Source organism: Thalassophryne amazonica, chromosome 15 (genome assembly GCF_902500255.1).
Source record: "Thalassophryne amazonica chromosome 15, fThaAma1.1, whole genome shotgun sequence".
NCBI classification, from domain to species: domain Eukaryota; kingdom Metazoa; phylum Chordata; class Actinopteri; order Batrachoidiformes; family Batrachoididae; genus Thalassophryne; species Thalassophryne amazonica.
Window position 1 is genome coordinate 29,362,783 of NC_047117.1, and position 19,564 is coordinate 29,382,346.

A 19,564-nucleotide genomic window follows, 5' to 3' on the forward strand; every position below is an offset into this window, starting at 1 on the left:
GTGGGCCAGCAGTACCTCCTCTTCAGCTATCCACACAACAATGCAATGCCAAATAGATTCCACTGAAACGGAAGATCACCTCTGAGATAAGCCATAGCTTCCTCATTTCCCCATGACCTCACTTATGGGATGGCTTTCAATTTTGAAGTCTTTCACTGTAATTCCTCAGTGGACTTACAGAGGATTTGGGTGATGGGTGAATCATCCTATCATCCTTTGTTTAGCTTAGACAGCAGGCAGATTTTCCCTTACATCCAGTGACAAAGAACTGCATAGAGAGGGAAAAAAGGGAAGTTACCCCCCCCCCCGCATTATGTGGAAAATTGTTTGAATTTCTGTTTTTAGTCACAACAACAACAACAAAAACACAAACAATCTGACACAAAATAGACACCACGGGGTGCTTTGTTGACTGTCTGTAGTGCACACCTGAAAGAAAATGGCACTAGTGCATTTTGGTCATGTCCAACACCACTTTGTAATTCATATGACGGGCGTTGTAGTAGTAGTAGATTCAGTTTGTGTGCAAGCACTTGCTCTTGCTTGCCTCTACTGGTGGTTGGCTCTCACTGCGGTATTGTATCACTTCCTGTTCCGGAGCACAGCGGTGTTTTTCTGTATCTGTTAGCTGTTTAATCTGCGCAGTTAGATTGATCTAGTTATCTAGATTACGATTTGTTTCCCAGTGTAATCTTTACGTGCCTTAACTAAAGCACTCCTTCTGCTGAATCACCTCTAAATTATTTACACATTATTCACTTTGCGTGTTTTTAGGAATCCGCTAGGTTAGCATAGCTACTAGCTCTTAGCCGATTTAGCATGGCGGCTTCTCCTGTCTCTCCCGCACTTTTCTGCTCTGGGTGTGAAATGTTTAGTTATTCCTCGGCCTCCTTTAGCAGTAACGGTACTTGTAATAAGTGTAGCTTATTCGTAGCTTTGGAGGCCAGGCTGGGCGAATTGGAGACTCGGCTCCGCACCGTGGAAAATTCTACAGCTAGCCAGGCCCCTGTAGTCGGTGCGGACCAAGGTAGCTTAGCCGCCGTTAGTTCCCCCCTGGCAGATCCTGAGCAGTCGGGAAAGCAGGGTGACTGGGTGACTGTGAGGAGGAAGCGTAGCCCTAAACAGAAGCCCCGTGTACACCGCCAACCCGTTCACATCTCTAACCGTTTTTCCCCACTCGACGACACACCCGCCGAAGATCAAACTCTGGTTATTGGCGACTCTGTTTTGAGAAATGTGAAGTTAGCGACACCAGCAACCATAGTCAATTGTCTTCCGGGGGCCAGAGCAGGCGACATTGAAGGAAATTTGAAACTGCTGGCTAAGGCTAAGCGTAAATTTGGTAAGATTGTAATTCACGTCGGCAGTAATGACACTCGGTTACGCCAATCGGAGGTCACTAAAATTAACATTAAATTGGTGTGTAACTTTGCAAAAACAATGTCGGACTCTGTAGTTTTCTCTGGGCCCCTCCCCAATCGGACCTGGAGTGACATGTTTAGCCGCATGTTCTCCTTGAATTGCTGGCTGTCTGAGTGGTGTCCAAAAAATGAGGTGGGCTTCATAGATAATTGGCAAAGCTTCTGGGGAAAACCTGGTCTTGTTAGGAGAGACGGCATCCATCCCACTTTGGATGGAGCAGCTCTCATTTCTAGAAATCTGGCCAATTTTCTTAAATCCTCCAAACCGTGACTATCCAGGGTTGGGACCAGGAAGCAGAGTTGTAGTCTTACACACCTCTCTGCAGCTTCTCTCCCCCTGCCATCCCCTCATTACCCCATCCCTGTAGAGACAGTGCCTGCTCCCAGACCACCAATAACCAGCAAAAATCTATTTAAGCATAAAAATTCAAAAAGAAAAAATAATATAGCACCTTCAACTGCACCACAGACTAAAACAGTTAAATGTGGTCTATTAAACATTAGGTCTCTCTCTTCTAAGTCCCTGTTGGTAAATGATATAATAATTGATCAACATATTGATTTATTCTGCCTAACAGAAACCTGGTTACAGCAGGATGAATATGTTAGTTTAAATGAGTCAACACCCCCGAGTCACACTAACTGTCAGAATGCTCGTAGCACGGGCCGGGGCGGAGGATTAGCAGCAATCTTCCATTCCAGCTTATTAATTAATCAAAAACCCAGACAGAGCTTTAATTCATTTGAAAGCTTGTCTCTTAGTCTTGTCCATCCAAATTGGAAGTCCCAAAAACCAGTTTTATTTGTTATTATCTATCGTCCACCTGGTCGTTACTGTGAGTTTCTCTGTGAATTTTCAGACCTTTTGTCTGACTTAGTGCTTAGCTCAGATAAGATAATTATAGTGGGCGATTTTAACATCCACACAGATGCTGAGAATGACAGCCTCAACACTGCATTTAATCTATTATTAGACTCTATTGGCTTTGCTCAAAAAGTAAATGAGTCCACCCACCACTTTAATCATATCTTAGATCTTGTTCTGACTTATGGTATGGAAATAGAAGACTTAACAGTATTCCCTGAAAACTCCCTTCTGTCTGATCATTTCTTAATAACATTACATTTACTCTGATGGACTACCCAGCAGTGGGGAATAAGTTTCATTACACTAGAAGTCTTTCAGAAAGCGCTGTAACTAGGTTTAAGGATATGATTCCTTCTTTATGTTCTCTAATGCCATATACCAACACAGTGCAGAGTAGCTACCTAAACTCTGTAAGGGAGATAGAGTATCTCGTCAATAGTTTTACATCCTCATTGAAGACAACTTTGGATGCTGTAGCTCCTCTGAAAAAGAGAGCTTTAAATCATAAGTGTCTGACTCCGTGGTATAACTCACAAACTCGTAGCTTAAAGCAGATAACCCGTAAGTTGGAGAGGAAATGGCGTCTCACTAATTTAGAAGATCTTCACTTAGCCTGGAAAAAGAGTCTGTTGCTCTATAAAAAAGCCCTCCGTAAAGCTAGGACATCTTTCTACTCATCACTAATTGAAGAAAATAAGAACAACCCCAGGTTTCTTTTCAGCACTGTAGCCAGGCTGACAAAGAGTCAGAGCTCTATTGAGCTGAATATTCCATTAACTTTAACTAGTAATGACTTCATGACTTTCTTTGCTAACAAAATTTTAACTATTAGAGAAAAAATTACTCATAACCATCCCAAAGACGTATCGTTATCTTTGGCTGCTTTCAGTGATGCGGTATTTGGTTAGACTCTTTCTCTCCGATTGTTCTGTCTGAGTTATTTTCATTAGTTACTTCATCCAAACCATCAACATGTTTATTAGACCCCATTCCTACCAGGCTGCTCAAGGAAGCCCTACCATTATTTAATGCTTCGATCTTAAATATGATCAATCTATCTTTGTTAGTTGGCTATGTACCACAGGCTTTTAAGGTGGCAGTAATTAAACCATTACTTAAAAAGCCATCACTTGACCCAGCTATCTTAGCTAATTATAGGCCAATCTCCAACCTTCCTTTTCTCTCAAAAATTCTTGAAAGGGTAGTTGTAAAACAGCTAACTGATCATCTGCAGAGGAATGGTCTATTTGAAGAGTTTCAGTCAGGTTTTAGAATTCATCATAGTACAGAAACAGCATTAGTGAAGGTTACAAATGATCTTCTTATGGCCTCGGACAGTGGACTCATCTCTGTGCTTGTTCTGTTAGACCTCAGTGCTGCTTTTGATACTGTTGACCATAAAATTTTATTACAGAGATTAGAGCATGCCATAGGTATTAAAGGCACTGCGCTGCGGTGGTTTGAATCATATTTGTCTAATAGATTACAATTTGTTCATGTAAATGGGGAATCTTCTTCACAGACTAAAGTTAATTATGGAGTTCCACAAGGCTCTGTGCTAGGACCAATTTTATTCACTTTATACATGCTTCCCTTAGGCAGTATTATTAGACGGTATTGCTTAAATTTTCATTGTTACGCAGATGATACCCAGCTTTATCTATCCATGAAGCCAGAGGACACACACCAATTAGTTAAACTGCAGGATTGTCTTACAGACATAAAGACATGGATGACTTCTAATTTCCTGCTTTTAAACTCAGATAAATCTGAAGTTATTGTACTTGGCCCCACAAATCTTAGAAACATGGTGTCTAACCAGATCCTTACTCTGGATGGCATTACCCTGACCTCTAGTAACACTGTGAGAAATCTTGGAGTCATTTTTGATCAGGATATGTCATTCAAAGCGCATATTAAACAAATATGTAGGACTGCTTTTTTGCATTTACGCAATATCTCTAAAATCAGAAAGGTCTTGTCTCAGAGTGATGCTGAAAAACTAATTCATGCATTTATTTCCTCTAGGCTGGACTATTGTAATTCATTATTATCAGGTTGTCCTAAAAGTTTCCTAAAAAGCCTTCAGTTAATTCAAAATGCTGCAGCTAGAGTACTGACGGGGACTAGAAGGAGAGAGCATATCTCACCCATATTGGCCTCTCTTCATTGGCTTCCTGTTAATTCTAGAATAGAATTTAAAATTCTTCTTCTTACTTAAAAGGTTTTGAATAATCAGGTCCCATCTTATCTTAGGGACCTCGTAGTACCATATCACCCCAATAGAGCGCTTCGCTCTCAGACTGCAGGTTTACTTGTAGTTCCTAGGGTTTGTAAGAGTAGAATGGGAGGCAGAGCCTTCAGCTTTCAGGCTCCTCTCTTGTGGAACCAGCTCCCAATTCAGATCAGGGAGACAGACACCCTCTCTACTTTTAAGATTAGGCTTAAAACTTTCCTTTTTGCTAAAGCTTATAGTTAGGGCTGGATCAGGTGACCCTGAACCATCCCTTAGTTATGCTGCTATAGACGTAGACTGCTGGGGGGTTCCCATGATGCACTGTTTCTTTCTCTTTTTGCTCTGTATGCACCACTCTGCATTTAATCATTAGTGATCGATCTCTGCTCCCCTCCACAGCATGTCTTTTTCCTGGTTCTCTCCCTCAGCCCCAACCAGTCCCAGCAGAAGACTGCCCCTCCCTGAGCCTGGTTCTGCTGGAGGTTTCTTCCTGTTAAAAGGGAGTTTTTCCTTCCCACTGTAGCCAAGTGCTTGCTCACAGGGGGTCGTTTTGACCGTTGGGGTTTTACATAATTATTGTATGGCCTTGCCTTACAATATAAAGCGCCTTGGGGCGACTGTTGTGATTTGGCGCTATATAAAAAAATTGTTAATTAATTAATAATAATTTAATGCTTCGATCTTAAATATGATCAATCTATCTTTGTTAGTTGGCTATGTACCACAGGCTTTTAAGGTGGCAGTAATTAAACCATTACTTAAAAAGCCATCACTTGACCCAGCTATCTTAGCTAATTATAGGCCAATCTCCAACCTTCCTTTTCTCTCAAAAATTCTTGAAAGGGTAGTTGTAAAACAGCTAACTGATCATCTGCAGAGGAATGGTCTATTTGAAGAGTTTCAGTCAGGTTTTAGAATTCATCATAGTACAGAAACAGCATTAGTGAAGGTTACAAATGATCTTCTTATGGCCTCGGACAGTGGACTCATCTCTGTGCTTGTTCTGTTAGACCTCAGTGCTGCTTTTGATACTGTTGACCATAAAATTTTATTACAGAGATTAGAGCATGCCATAGGTATTAAAGGCACTGCGCTGCGGTGGTTTGAATCATATTTGTCTAATAGATTACAGTTTGTTCATGTAAATGGGGAATCTTCTTCACAGACTAAAGTTAATTATGGAGTTCCACAAGGTTCTGTGCTAGGACCAATTTTATTCACTTTATACATGCTTCCCTTAGGCAGTATTATTAGACGGTATTGCTTAAATTTTCATTGTTACGCAGATGATACCCAGCTTTATCTATCCATGAAGCCAGAGGACACACACCAATTAGCTAAACTGCAGGATTGTCTTACAGACATAAAGACATGGATGACCTCTAATTTCCTGCTTTTAAACTCAGATAAAACTGAAGTTATTGTACTTGGCCCCACAAATCTTAGAAACATGGTGTCTAACCAGATCCTTACTCTGGATGGCATTACCCTGACCTCTAGTAATACTGTGAGAAATATTGGAGTCATTTTGATCAGGATATGTCATTCAAAGTGCATATTAAACAAATATGTAGGACTGCTTTTTTGCATTTACGCAATATCTCTAAAATCAGAAAGGTCTTGTCTCAGAGTGATGCTGAAAAACTAATTCATGCATTTATTTCCTCTAGGCTGGACTATTGTAATTCATTATTATCAGGTTGTCCTAAAAGTTCCCTAAAAAGCCTTCAGTTAATTCAAAATGCTGCAGCTAGAGTACTGACGGGGAATAGAAGGAGAGAGCATATCTCACCCATATTGGCCTCTCTTCGTTGGCTTCCTGTTAATTCTAGAATAGAATTTAAAATTCTTCTTCTTACTTATAAGGTTTTGAATAATCAGGTCCCATCTTATCTTAGGGACCTTGTAGTACCATATCACCCCAATAGAGCGCTTCGCTCTCAGACTGCAGGCTTACTTGTAGTTCCTAGGGTTTGTAAGAGTAGAATGGGAGGCAGAGCCTTCAGCTTTCAGGCTCCTCTCCTGTGGAACCAGCTCCCAATTCAGATCAGGGAGACAGACACCCTCTCTACTTTTAAGATTAGGCTTAAAACTTTCCTTTTTGCTAAAGCTTATAGTTAGGGCTGGATCAGGTGACCCTGAACCATCCCTTAGTTATGCTGCTATAGACGTAGACTGCTGGGGGGTTCCCATGATGCACTGTTTCTTTCTCTTTTTGCTCTGTATGCACCACTCTGCATTTAATCATTAGTGATCGATCTCTGCTCCCCTCCACAGCATGTCTTTTTCCTGGTTCTCTCCCTCAGCCCCAACCAGTCCCAGCAGAAGACTGCCCCTCCCTGAGCCTGGTTCTGCTGGAGGTTTCTTCCTGTTAAAAGGGAGTTTTTCCTTCCCACTGTAGCCAAGTGCTTGCTCACAGGGGGTCGTTTTGACCGTTGGGGTTTTACATAATTATTGTATGGCCTTGCCTTACAATATAAAGCACCTTGGGGCAACTGTTTGTTGTGATTTGGCGCTATATAAAAAAATTGATTGATTGATTGATTGAATTCAGAGTTTGGGGGTCGTCTCAGAAAACTGTCTGCGGCCCTTGGACCCAAAAAGAACAATTTTACTCTCATCAGTCCACAAAATATTCCTCCATTTTTCTTTAGGCCAGTTGATGTGTGTTTGGCAAATTGTAACCTCTTCTGCACGTCTTTTATTTAACAGAGAGACTTTGCGGGGGATTCTTGCAAATAAATTAGCTTCACACAGGCATCTTCTAACTGTCACAGCACTTACAGGTAACTCCAGACTGTCTTTGATCATCCTGGAGCTGATCAATGGGTGAGCCTTTGCCATTCTGGTTATTCTTCTATCCATTTTGATGGTTGTTTTCCATTTTCTTACATGCGTCTCTGTTTTTTTTTTTTGTCCATTTTAAAGCATTGGAGATCATTGTAGATGAACAGCCTATAATTTTTTGCACCTGTGTATACGTTTCCCCCTCTCCAATCAACTTTTTAATCAAACTACGCTGTTCTTCTGAACAATGTCTGGAACGTCCCATTTTCCTCAGGGTTTCAAAGAGAAAATAATGTTCAACAGGTGCTGGCTTCATCCTTAAATAGGGGACACCTGATTCACACCTGTTTGTTCCACAAAATTGACAAACTCACTGACTGAATGCCACACTACTATTATTGTGAACACCCCCTCTTCTACTTTTTTTTTTTTTTTACTAATAGTCCAATTTCATAGCCTTAAGAGTGTGCATATCATGAATGCTTGGTCTTGTTGGATTTGTGAGAATCTACTGAATATACTGGTACCTTGTTTCCCATGTAACAATAAGAAATATACTCAAAACCTGGATTAATCTTTTTAGTCACATAGCACTACTATTATTCTGAACACTACTGTATATATATATATATATATATATATATATATATATATATATATATATATATATATATATACTAATCCTGTCTTGAGTCCATGAAGTGTCATTCTGTGCACATTTGACAATAAAAGTGCACGACAATAAAAAGTATTTAAGTCTATGTCCATCTGATTAGTCTCTTAATGCAGAGTGTCAAGGTGGATCACAAAAACAACAGTGTTTTTTTCTTTTCTTTTTTTTTTTTTTACTGTAAACAACTGGCACCTGTGGTTGCCAGACTAATTCTATTAAAAATAGAGTAAAAAAATATGTAAGTACCTTTACAGTTGCCCCCCCGCCACACACCAGTGAAAACAATACTCTGTTATCACAGCTTTGCCGATGTGTAATGTAATATTACTTTAGAAACCAGAGTTATTAAAGATTTTTATATTTGCATTAATCTTACTTTCATTTAGTGTTTACATTTTATCAATTAGAAACATTTTCATAAAACAAACAAACAAACAAAAACAAGATTTGTTCTTCAGAAAATATTTTTTTCCAAAACTATGTTTGGAACAAGGGGGCGTCTTATAATCAGCGTGATCTTATATTTGGACCTTAAAGTATTTTTCTTCACTGTAAGTGGGAAATTCCAAGTTCCCATTTTCTTAATAATTGAAATAAATAAAATAAATAAAAAAACAAACAAAACCTGGATGAAAGCAAAAGATGAACTGAGCGTTTGAAAAATTAATCAGTCTGTATAACAGACCCTGATGGTTTGATTTTCTTGCTCTATTTTTCATAGGTTTGTATTATCACATAATATCATTTATGACTATTGTGTGTGTGTATATATATATATATATATATATATATATATATATATATATATATATATATATATATATATATATATAATGCATTGAACTGTAATAAAATTAACTAGATTTCAACACAACGTAATTTTTGTCAATTTTGTCGAGAAGCAAAGGGGACTATACCTTTAATGTAAAAAAAAACCAAAACTTTTTTTTGGAAAATTTATGAAAATAGGAATAACATTTCAGTTTTTCATGTGCTAACTGTTCAATATATTTGAAAATATAACCAGGTTCCACATTTCTGTATCTTATGTTGGCCATGGGGGTTATCTTTCTCACCCTTTTAATTTCTCAGAGCTGGTTTGCGCTGTTCAATTCCGGATCAATGGTTGAAGATGAGTGAGTGAGGTTTGTGCTGACAGATAAACCTTCGTTACTGATCACCACTTGTTGAAACGTCAAACTCCGCTATTTTAACGATGAAGGGGAGGGGAGGGGGACTCCGTCACATCCTCTGTCCATATATGGGCATGAAGTTTTCACGCAGCGGGGAATCCTCTCACTGGAGCTGATGAATGGGGAGGAGGGCCGAGGGAGCTGCCAAAGTGTATATAAGGAGACAGAGGGGAAGTCGCTGATGCGAAATCCACGGCAAATACCAACCGAGGAGCGCAAAAGGAGTACAGAATTATCTTTACCTGCTGGCTTTTTCCATCTCTTTTACACCTTTTGACACTGGATGATTTGTTGACACCATCAAGGTCATCGGCATCACTCCTTTATTCTGAAATCCTTCTCTTTTTCCCCTTTGGAGACGGACTTCTACAAAGCGCTTCATGATGTTGAACAATATGGATTTGAACGCGAAAGATTCCTTCTACCCGCAGTTTGACAATTGCAACAGTTCCTCCCTGGGAATGGAAAGCAGCGCGCGTAAAGAGAACCAGGAGGTGTACGTGGACGCGGAGCGGGGGGTATCTGCCCAGTTTGGCCACGGTGAGTTCGCATCAGAAAAAAAAACCCTACTGTATGAAAATAAAATGTGGCGCATCTCTCGCAATTTTGCGCTTATTCTCAGTTTTTTTTTTTTTTTGTCTTTTCCTTCTCTGTGCTCCTGATCCCACAGAAGGAACCCCCGCAGCCCTGAAAACAGAAGCCTCCAGCTCCGAGTTCGCTTTTAACCCCTGTGAGTGCCCGAAAGACTCCTACAGCCTGTCGTCGCTCGCTTATTCGGGCAGTTTCTACGTGGAGACATCTCAGGGAGCGCCGTGCAGCACCGAGACGCTGCTCAACATGATCACGGAGATCGTGGGTATATCCACGCTGCCGGTGACAGAAGCGCAGCAGAGCGCCAGCAGTCGGGGAACTTATCCATCGCCTGCACCGATGGACACCTGCAGCAGCGCGAATTTTGGAGAGGCTGGAGCCAAGAGGCAGCAGCCCTACACCTGTTCTGGAGCTACTCCCCCCGTGTATTCTCCAGGCCAGACGTGCCCACGGTACGCCGACGATCAGACCGGGAATCAGACGCAAGACAGCTTCGGTTCCTCTCGAGCTTCGAACCAGAAGAAGGTCGAGCCAAAGTCCGAGGCGGCCTCCTTCCCCGTGGTGGTGAAGAACGAGTTCGAGAGCAGCTGCTACGAGTGGGGTGCGTTTAATAAGTCTGACTGTTTAGAAACCACCTTCCAGACGGAAACCTTCCCCATGTCAAGTGATTTCCCACCCGAGCAGCAAATGGATGTAAAGCAACTTTTAGACACCTTCCCCCCAATTTGTCCCAACCCAGAGATGGAGTTTAAAGTGGAAGGGGGCATCAAACAGGAGCCGTGTTTCTCTGACACCTGCTCCCAGAGCTACTCCAGCCCCCTCTATAATAATTATCTGCCAGCGCCAATGGGCCTCAAACCGTTCTCTGCGGAACACCCACCATCTAATCAGTGCGATCCCTTATACAGCGCACCGGTGGTACCTAGCACCATAGACTCCATTCTGTATTCTTCATTATTACCAGATTCTTTTGCGCAAAGTTACACCCGTGCGTCAAAGCCACCCAGGGCCAGAAAAAGCGCTGCCGCCTCCTCCTCCTCCGCCGCAGCAGCATCAGCGGGCGGCGCGTCTCACGGCCCTGTCAAAGAGAAACCATTCACCTGCCCCATGGAGAGCTGCGACCGGCGCTTCTCTCGCTCCGACGAGCTCAATCGGCACATCCGCATCCACACGGGCCACAAGCCCTTCCAGTGCCGCATCTGTTTGCGCAGCTTCAGCCGCAGCGATCACCTAACCACCCACACCAGGACTCACACCGGAGAGAAACCGTTCTCCTGCGACGTGTGCGGCAAACGCTTCGCGCGCAGCGACGAGCGGAAGCGGCACGGACGCGTTCACCTGAAACAGAAGGAGAAAATGGAAATAAAGCCGCAGGTCAGCACCGGCACGTGGCCCTTCACTCTACCCGAGGGTATTTGAGGAAAACGGACGTGCACGACCGCGAGGGCGTGTGTGCGCGCGCTGTTAAAGGATCTTTCCGTCTTGGAAGATTTAAAAAAAAAAAAAAAACAAACCCAAAAGCGCGCGTCGGTTTGGACGCGTGACTTGAGAGGTTCTCTGAATCCTGCAGTACTGAGGAGGAGTACAGAGAGGAGTAGCCGGCCTCTGCTCATCCACTGCTGTGTGCAAACACCTTGTAAAAGTGAACAAAAACGTCGACTTGTTGCATGACTGGTGTTCAGCACCTCCTGCTCCCGAACAGCTCCATCCTCCTCCTCCTCCTCCTCCTCCTCCTCCTCCTCCTCCTCCTCCTCCTCCTCCTCCTCCTCCTCCTCCTCCTCCTCCTCCTCCTCCTCCTCCTCCTCCTCCTCCTCCTCCTCCTCCTCCTCCTCCTCCTCCTCCTCCAGCGCCTTCACCGCCTGGACGGATGCACTTCAACATTTAGATTATTATAATGATCACACATTAACAAAATACATTATTTTCTGCTTTTAGCATTCCTAAAAGGTTTGGACACTGTTTCTTAAAAAAAATAAATAAAAAAGATGCATGTTTATACCAGTGTTTCTTTTTCCTTTTAACACTGTCAGTGTCACTCCAGTGAAGCTCGCTGACATGAATGTAGACTAACTTATTTCTGGCTTTGACTACAAAGCTCTCATTTAGTATTTAACTTCTTATCATTTTGGTTGTCAATATTTCTGTCACTGGTCTTTGTGTTGTGTTTACAGTTGTTTGAATTATTACAATTGTGAAAGATATATCATAAATGGGAAATAAATATATTTGTAATATTGTACTTCTTTGTATTTTTATAGCTAACTGTATATTTATCACACTTGAGGACCATTTCTAAAGTGAAATGTATTCAAATTCATGAATTTTTTTTTTTGTTTGTTTTTTGAGGGCTATTTGGTACATGATATTTAAAATGTTACAATTTGATATCAGAAACATTTCACACTTCATGCAGTTGTTGGTATGATGGGAGGTTTTTCTTGAAACTGCTTGTTTAGATCTATGACAGGGATCAGAATGTATAGAAATAAGTGAGTTCGAACTATACTAGATCACATAAACTTTGCTTTTGAGTAACCAGGTAGCGCACATTGCTGCGGCTTTCTGTGGACTTTACCTTGAGGATGGAAAAAGTTGGACTCTTGAGATTGTGTTTGTTGAAATGTTCACTTTAGCACAAAAAAGAGAAAGAAAAACAATGTTAAGAGTTTGGTGAACCCATCACCAACAGTGTACTGCAAAAATTGAACTCGCCTTAAGTTATATTAACTGTTCAAGTAAAGATTTTGTATATACACAGTTTCTACAGTACTTTAAATGAACATTGATGTTATTTTTATGATAAATTTATGAACAAAATAAACATTTTCTGGAAGCAACTTTTTTTTCCTCTTCTGCATGATTTAAAATTGTCATCACAACTGATCTTCCTTATTCCCACCATCATTCTCAAAGTTCAGCATCAGCAATGAGATAAATGTGTCTCTTCCAAAAACATGCATTATAGCAGATCATGTGGAGGCCCATTTCACAGCTCAGCCAGGATCTGACTCAATGGGAACAAATGGTTAGCGTGCTGATTCTGGGTCTCCTTAACTGCACATCACTTTTTCTTTATTTTCTTTCTTTCTTTATTTATTTTTGGTAATTGTGGGGATGAACATTAACACAGCAGCAATCTCTGCAGGAAAACCTGTCCAACTGGAGATTTTCCAACCGTGTCAGTGATATGATCTGAAGACATCAGTTCATTCATTCCCTTTTTATTCAGTAGATATTGATTTTCATTTATTTGCTGATAATGATTATACTATATTCTCAAGCACAGTCATGTGAATAAGTATGAGCACCCTTATTCTTTGACATGTTAGAATTTATTATGACAAAAAAAAAAATAGACGTCTTTATATTAAACATCTTAAAATGATGCACACACTGAAAATGAATCTCTGCAACACAACATATATTCAGAAAGCCAAAACAATAGCATGCATAAGTGAGATCACCCTGAAGTATAATACAATTAAATAATCAGATTTACATTCATCTTTCTTTACACAAATCACAGATGGATACATGAACATTTCCAACTCATCCATGGGCCAGATAGGTAGGTCACTACCACCTACCACCTTTGATATGGCATTTTAGTCACCTATCTACATGCACTTGGAAAAAGTTTAATAGCCATCCCAGGGTGGTAGCTGTATGCCAGGATGGGGTCAATGAAGGTTTACACAGTGGTCAAAATGAAAGAATGCTCTAATCCTATTAAGCAGTATGCCACATTATTTGTCTGATCATAGGGATTTCAAAAAGTCATATTTTGGACTATCTGTGACTGAATGTAATGGAGTTATTTGGTAAAATTTGCAAAAATGGTAGTAAAGGTCAATTTCAGTGCGTACAGGGGTCAGACTTTAACAGATGCTCCAATTTTGGGAAAAAGTGATGAAAATTATTGGTTGAGCTAATAGGATTAATAAATGGACCACTTTTAACTATGTTGAATGTTTGGTCTCCAAAGTAAAGGTCAAATAAAGTCAACATCTATTGGTCTCTATGACATATGCTACTCCGTAACATGATGCATTCAGAAAGTATTCACAGCGCAGCGCTTTTTCCACATTTTGTTATGTTACAGCCTTATTCCAAAATGGAGTAAATTCATTTTTTCCCTCAAAATTCTACACATAACACCCCATAATGACAACATATATTTTTTTTTTAAATTTTTGCAAATTGAATAAAAAAAAAGAAAAAAGAAATCACGTGTACATAAGTATTCACACCCTTTGTGCTGTACTTTGCTGATGCTCCTTTGGCAGCAATTACAACCTCAAGTCTTCTTGAATATGATGCCACAAGCTTGGTGCACCTATCTTTGGGCAGTTTTGTCCATTCCTCTTTGCAGCACCTCTTAAGCACCATCAAGTTGGATGGAGTGCATCAGTTCACAGCCATTTTCAGATCTCTCCAGAGATGTTCAATTGGACTCAGGTCTGGGCTCTGGCTGGGCCACTCAAGGAGATTCACAGGGTATTTTGTGTAGAATTCTGAGGGGAAAAAAAATTATTTCATCCATTTTGGAACAAGGCTGTAACATTAAAAAAAATGAGGATAAGGTGCAGTGCTGTGAATAATTTCTGGATTAACTGTAAACGTGACACATGGTACAAAAAAACAAAAAAAAACCTTATTAACTCAACCAATAATTTGCATTGCTTTTTTTTTTTAACCAAAATTGGGGCATCTTTGACTTTTGACCCATGTACAAACTGAAATTGGCCTTTGTCACCATTTTTGCTGTTTTAAACCCCATAACATTCAGTCATACATAGGCCATACTATACCTTTTTGGAATCTTTATGATCAGACAAATAATGTGGTATAGTTTTCAGTTTGATTCATTGAGCATTTGAAAATTTTGATCTCTGTATAATTCTTCATTGACCCCTACCTGGCTGCAGTCACCACCCTGGGATGGTTAAAATGCATAATCTTAATTAGGGATGTAAATTATGAGTGGTACATTTTGCCATCTGAAGTGTTAGTGACACACCTAGTTTGGGGGGTCTGGCCCAAGGCTTAAAGTCACTGAATATGTTTGGACTTCATTTATTTTCTCAGGAGGTTAAGAAATGCAAGCAGTATGGTACTGTATTAATCTGTCTGGAGTAGGCAGTTTTCAAAAACTGAGGGACTGTGCAAGAAGGAGACATGTGAGGGAAGCCACCAAGAGACCCATGCCACCTCTGAAGGAGATATAGGATTATCTGGCTGTGAATGGAGAAACTGTGCATAGCGCAGCCTTTGACTGTTGCATCATCAGCTATACAGTTTCATGGTGGAATGGAACACAGAAATACTTTCTTTAAAAGAAGATAGGGAATTTCAGCTACAGTTTGCCATAAGGTGCATAGGAGACTCAAGCCTGGATTGGATATATGTTTCTTGTATGAAAATCTTTCTTGGTTCCACCCCACAGTGAAGCTGTGGGTGGTGATGCAACAGACAAAAGTTGCACTATGCACGGTTTCCCCAATCACATCCAAAGAAGTCTACAACTCCTGTAGAGATGCCATGGGATATCTTGGTGGCTTCCCTCAACAGTCTTCTATTTGAAAGGTTCCTCAGTTTTGGAGAACAACCTACTCCAGACAGAGGCCCCTAATACAATTACAATGCTGACAAAATGTAATATGGGGGGTGGCCTGGTAAGATTTATTTTCAAAATCCCTGGTGGTGCCCCAAGATCAATATAAATGAAGTCCAAGACATATACAGAGATGTGTAAATGTTCATGCATCCATCCCCTGAGTCAGGGGTGGGTAACTTGATTGACTGATTAACTGATTCCATCTGCTCAAAGTAATATTAATCAGTGAAATCACCTGGTGGAGTCAGTGGCTGCAAAGAAAACCTGCACCCTCTTGGCCCTTTCTGGAACAAGTTGCCCACCCCTGCCCTGAGTTGTCAAAGAAAACTAGCTGTAAAAGTAATGATTCGGATCAGTAGTACTTCAGGGTCTTCTTACTTAGGCACACCATTGTTTTGACTTTCATATTCTTATTTAATTTATGTCATGATGTAGAGATTAGTTTGCACTGTTAGTTTAAAGGTCATCATTTTAGAAATTTTAGCATAAAGAAGCCCGAATTTCTTTTTAAATTTGATATAATAAAACTTTGTAATACGTAAATGTTCAAGGGTGCCCTGTCCTTTTCACATGAATATATTTTGTTCTTTTTTATACACTCAAAGAATACATGGTATTGATGGTTCCTGTTTTCATAACTACCTGTGTATTATTATCAATGCAATCAATAGTTTCTATGCTTCCACTATGAAATTGCACAAATAGGTGAAAAAATGTGCAAACCACCATTTGTGGGGCTGCCTGAGCTTGTGCCAAGTTCCTGATCAGCACAGTGGCTTAGTGGTCTATATTTACAGTGAGGAAAATAAGTATTTGAACACCCTGCGATTTTGCAAGTTCTCCCACTTAGAAATCATGGAGGGGTCTGAAATTTTCATCTTAGGTGCATGTCCACTGTGAGAGACATAATCCAAAAAAAAAAAAAAAAAATCCGGAAATCACAATGTATGATTTTTTAAATAATTTATTTGTATATTACTGCTGCAAATAAGTATTTGAACACCTACCAACCAGCAAGAATTCTGGCTCACACAGACCTGTTAATTTTTCTTTAAGAAGCCCTCTTATTCTGCACTCTTTACCTGTATTAATTGCACCTGTTTGAACTTGTTACCTGTATAAAAGACACCTGTTCACACACTCAATCACTCACACTCCAACCTGTCCACCATAGCCAAGACCAAAGAGCTGTCTAAGGACACCAGGGACAAAACTGTAGACCTGCACAAGGCTAGGATGGACTCCAGGACAACAGGCAAGCAGCTTGGTAGAAGACAACAACTGTTATGATTATTTATTAGAAAGTGGAAGAAACACAAGATGACTGTCAGTCTACCTCGGTCTGGGATTCCATGAAAGATCTCACTTTGTGGGGTAAGAATGATTCTGAGAAAGCTCAGAACTACACAGGAGGACCTGGTCAATGACCTGAAGAGAGCTGGGACCACAGTCACAAAGATTACATTAGTAACACATGATGCTGTCATGGTTTAAAATCCTACAGGGCAGCAAGGTCCCCCTGCTCAAGCCAGCACATGTCCAGGCCCGTTTGAAGTTCACCAGTGACCATCTGGATGATCCAGAGGAGGCATGAGAGAAGGTCATGTGGTCAGATGAGACCAGAATAGTGCTTTTTGGAATCAACTTCACTTACCATGTTTAGAGGATGAGAACAACCCCAAGAAAACCATCCCAACTGTTGTGAAAGTGTAGTGACACGGACCCACAACAGGGGGCGCAAATGAACGGTCAATAGATGAGCCAAAACGTAACAATTTAATGTTGTGAAGGTGCACAACAAATACACAGACAATCTCAGAATCTGATAACAGTCAATCCACAAAGGTGACGTGTGGGCAGGCTCGAGGATAGAAGACGTCTGTCCTGAGAAGAGCTGGAACCACATGATTTCCGCCGCCACCGAACCTGGTGAATACTGGAGCCGCCAAGTCCCGAATTCCCAGGTGATCACCGTCCCCGACTGTCGGATCTGGTACTGCTGGCGAAGAACAAAGACAGTCAAGTGTGGGTGTGTGTACACCCCGTAACAACAACGGTGGGAATGCCACCTCCACCTCTAACACACTCGTGCAGCGTCTGTTTAACCACTTATCTGACGGACGTAGGACGAAACAGTCGCGACCCACGCCGGTCCTCTGGTTGACAGCTGCAAAACAATAGCTCTTAGAATCAATTAATACAGGCAGAGACAGTTACCTCCATAGAAGTACGATATCTCGGCAATGAGGTGGAGATGACGTCTGGTCTTTATGGAGTGAGATGCTGTAGAGTAGATGGGTGACAGCTGTCAAGAGATAATGAGTGACAGCTGTCACCCCCGGCTGTGTCCGTGGCGGCAGCGCCCTCTCGTGCCTGAAGCCCGCACTTCAGGCAGGGCGCCCACTGGTGGTGGGCCAGCAGTACCTCCTCTTCTGGCGGCCCACACAACAGGACCCCCCCCTCAACGGGCGCCTCCTGGCGCCCGACCAGGCTTGTTCGGGTGACGGTGGTAGAAGTCGGCCAGGAGGGCCGGATCTAGGATGAAGCTCCTCTTCACCCAGGAGCATTCTTCGGGTCCATACCCCTCCCAGTCCACCAAATACTGGAACCCCCGGCCCATCCGACGGACATCCAGGAGCCGGCGCACCGTCCAAGCCGGCTCCCCGTCGATGATCTGAGCAGGAGGCGGCGCCGGTCCGGGAGCACAGAGGGGTGAGGTGTGGTGAGGTTTGATCCTTGAAACATGAAAGACCGGGTGGATCCGCAGTGAAGCCGGGAGTTGGAGCTTCACTGCGGCAGGACTGAGGTCTTTGAGGATCTTGTATGGTCCGATATATCTGTCCTTGAGTTTCGGGGAGTCCACCTGGAGGGGGATGTCCTTCGTGGATAGCCACACCTCATGCCCGGGCTGGTAAGCAGGGGCCGGGGATCGCCGGTGGTCTGCATGGGTCTTCGCCCTCGTCCGGGCCTTCAACAAGGCAGAACGGGCGGAGCGCCACACCCGATGGCACTTCCGCAGGTGGGTCTGGACCGAGGGCACACCGACCTCTCCCTCCACCACGGGAAACAACGGGGGCTGATACCCCAAACACACCTCAAATGGGGAGAGGCCGGTGGCAGAGGACACCTGGCTGTTATGCGCATACTCGATCCAGGCCAGATGTTTACTCCAGGCCATCGGGTGTGCGGACGTCACACAGCGCAGGGCTTGCTCCAATTCCTGATTGGCCCGTTCTGCCTGTCCATTGGTCTGCGGGTGATACCCGGACGAGAGGCTCACAGTAGCCCCCAGTTCCCGGCAGAAGCTCCTCCAGACATGTGAGGAGAACTGGGGACCACGATCAGAGACGATGTCGGTGGGTATCCCATGCAGACGGACGACATGGTGGACCAGGAGGTCTGCTGTCTCCTGGGCTGTTGGGAGCTTCGGGAGGGCCACGAAGTGGGCTGCCTTGGAGAATCGGTCCACTATCGTGAAGATGGTGGTGTTGCCCTGGGACGGCGGGAGGCCCGTGACGAAATCCAGGCCGATGTGGGACCAGGGGCGATGAGGCACAGGTAGCGGCTGGAGAAGTCCTTGGGACCTTTTATGGTCTGCCTTGCCCCTGGCACAGGTGGTGCAGGCCTGGATGTACTCCCGGATGTCGGCCTCCATAGACGCCCACCAGAAGCGCTGCCGGACAACTGCCACGGTCCTTCGCACCCCTGGATGACAGGAGAGCTTGGAACCGTGACAGAAGTCCAAGACTGCAGCTCTGGCCTCTGGTGGGACGTACAAACGGTTCTTCGGACCAGTTCCGGGGTCCGGGCTCCGTGCCAGGGCCTCCCGGACGATCTTCTCCACGTCCCAGGTGAGGGTAGCCACGATAGTGGACTCAGGCAGGATGGGCTCCGGTGGATCCGACAGTGCAGTTTTGACCTCCTCTTCGTGTACCCGGGACAAGGCATCCGACCTCTGGTTCTTGGTCCCGGGGCGATAGGTGATTCGGAAGTCAAAACGCCCGAAGAACAGTGACCAGTGGGCTTGCCTGGGGTTCAGCCGCTTGGCGGTCCTGATATACTCCAGGTTCCGATGGTCAGTGAAAACCGTGAATGGCACGGACGCTCCCTCCAACAGGTGTCTCCACTCCTCAAGAGCCTCTTTCACTGCACGGAGTTCTCGATTGCCGACGTCATAG

The 19,564-nt window shown here is 43.0% G+C and overlaps 1 protein-coding gene across 1 annotated transcript in view; it reads left to right on the forward strand.

Annotated features, from left to right (window-relative positions):
- Window positions 1-11,249, forward strand: part of LOC117526733 (early growth response protein 3) — a 28,600-nt gene extending 17,351 nt beyond the window's left edge. The window contains exons 3-4 of the mRNA XM_034188798.1: window positions 9,532-9,718; window positions 9,849-11,249. Coding sequence (XP_034044689.1) covers window positions 9,559-9,718; window positions 9,849-11,188 — 1,500 coding nt within the window. The 5' untranslated portion in view covers window positions 9,532-9,558 and the 3' untranslated portion in view covers window positions 11,189-11,249. The remainder of the gene's footprint in view (window positions 1-9,531; window positions 9,719-9,848) is intronic.
- Window positions 11,250-19,564: the final 8,315 nt, after the last annotated feature.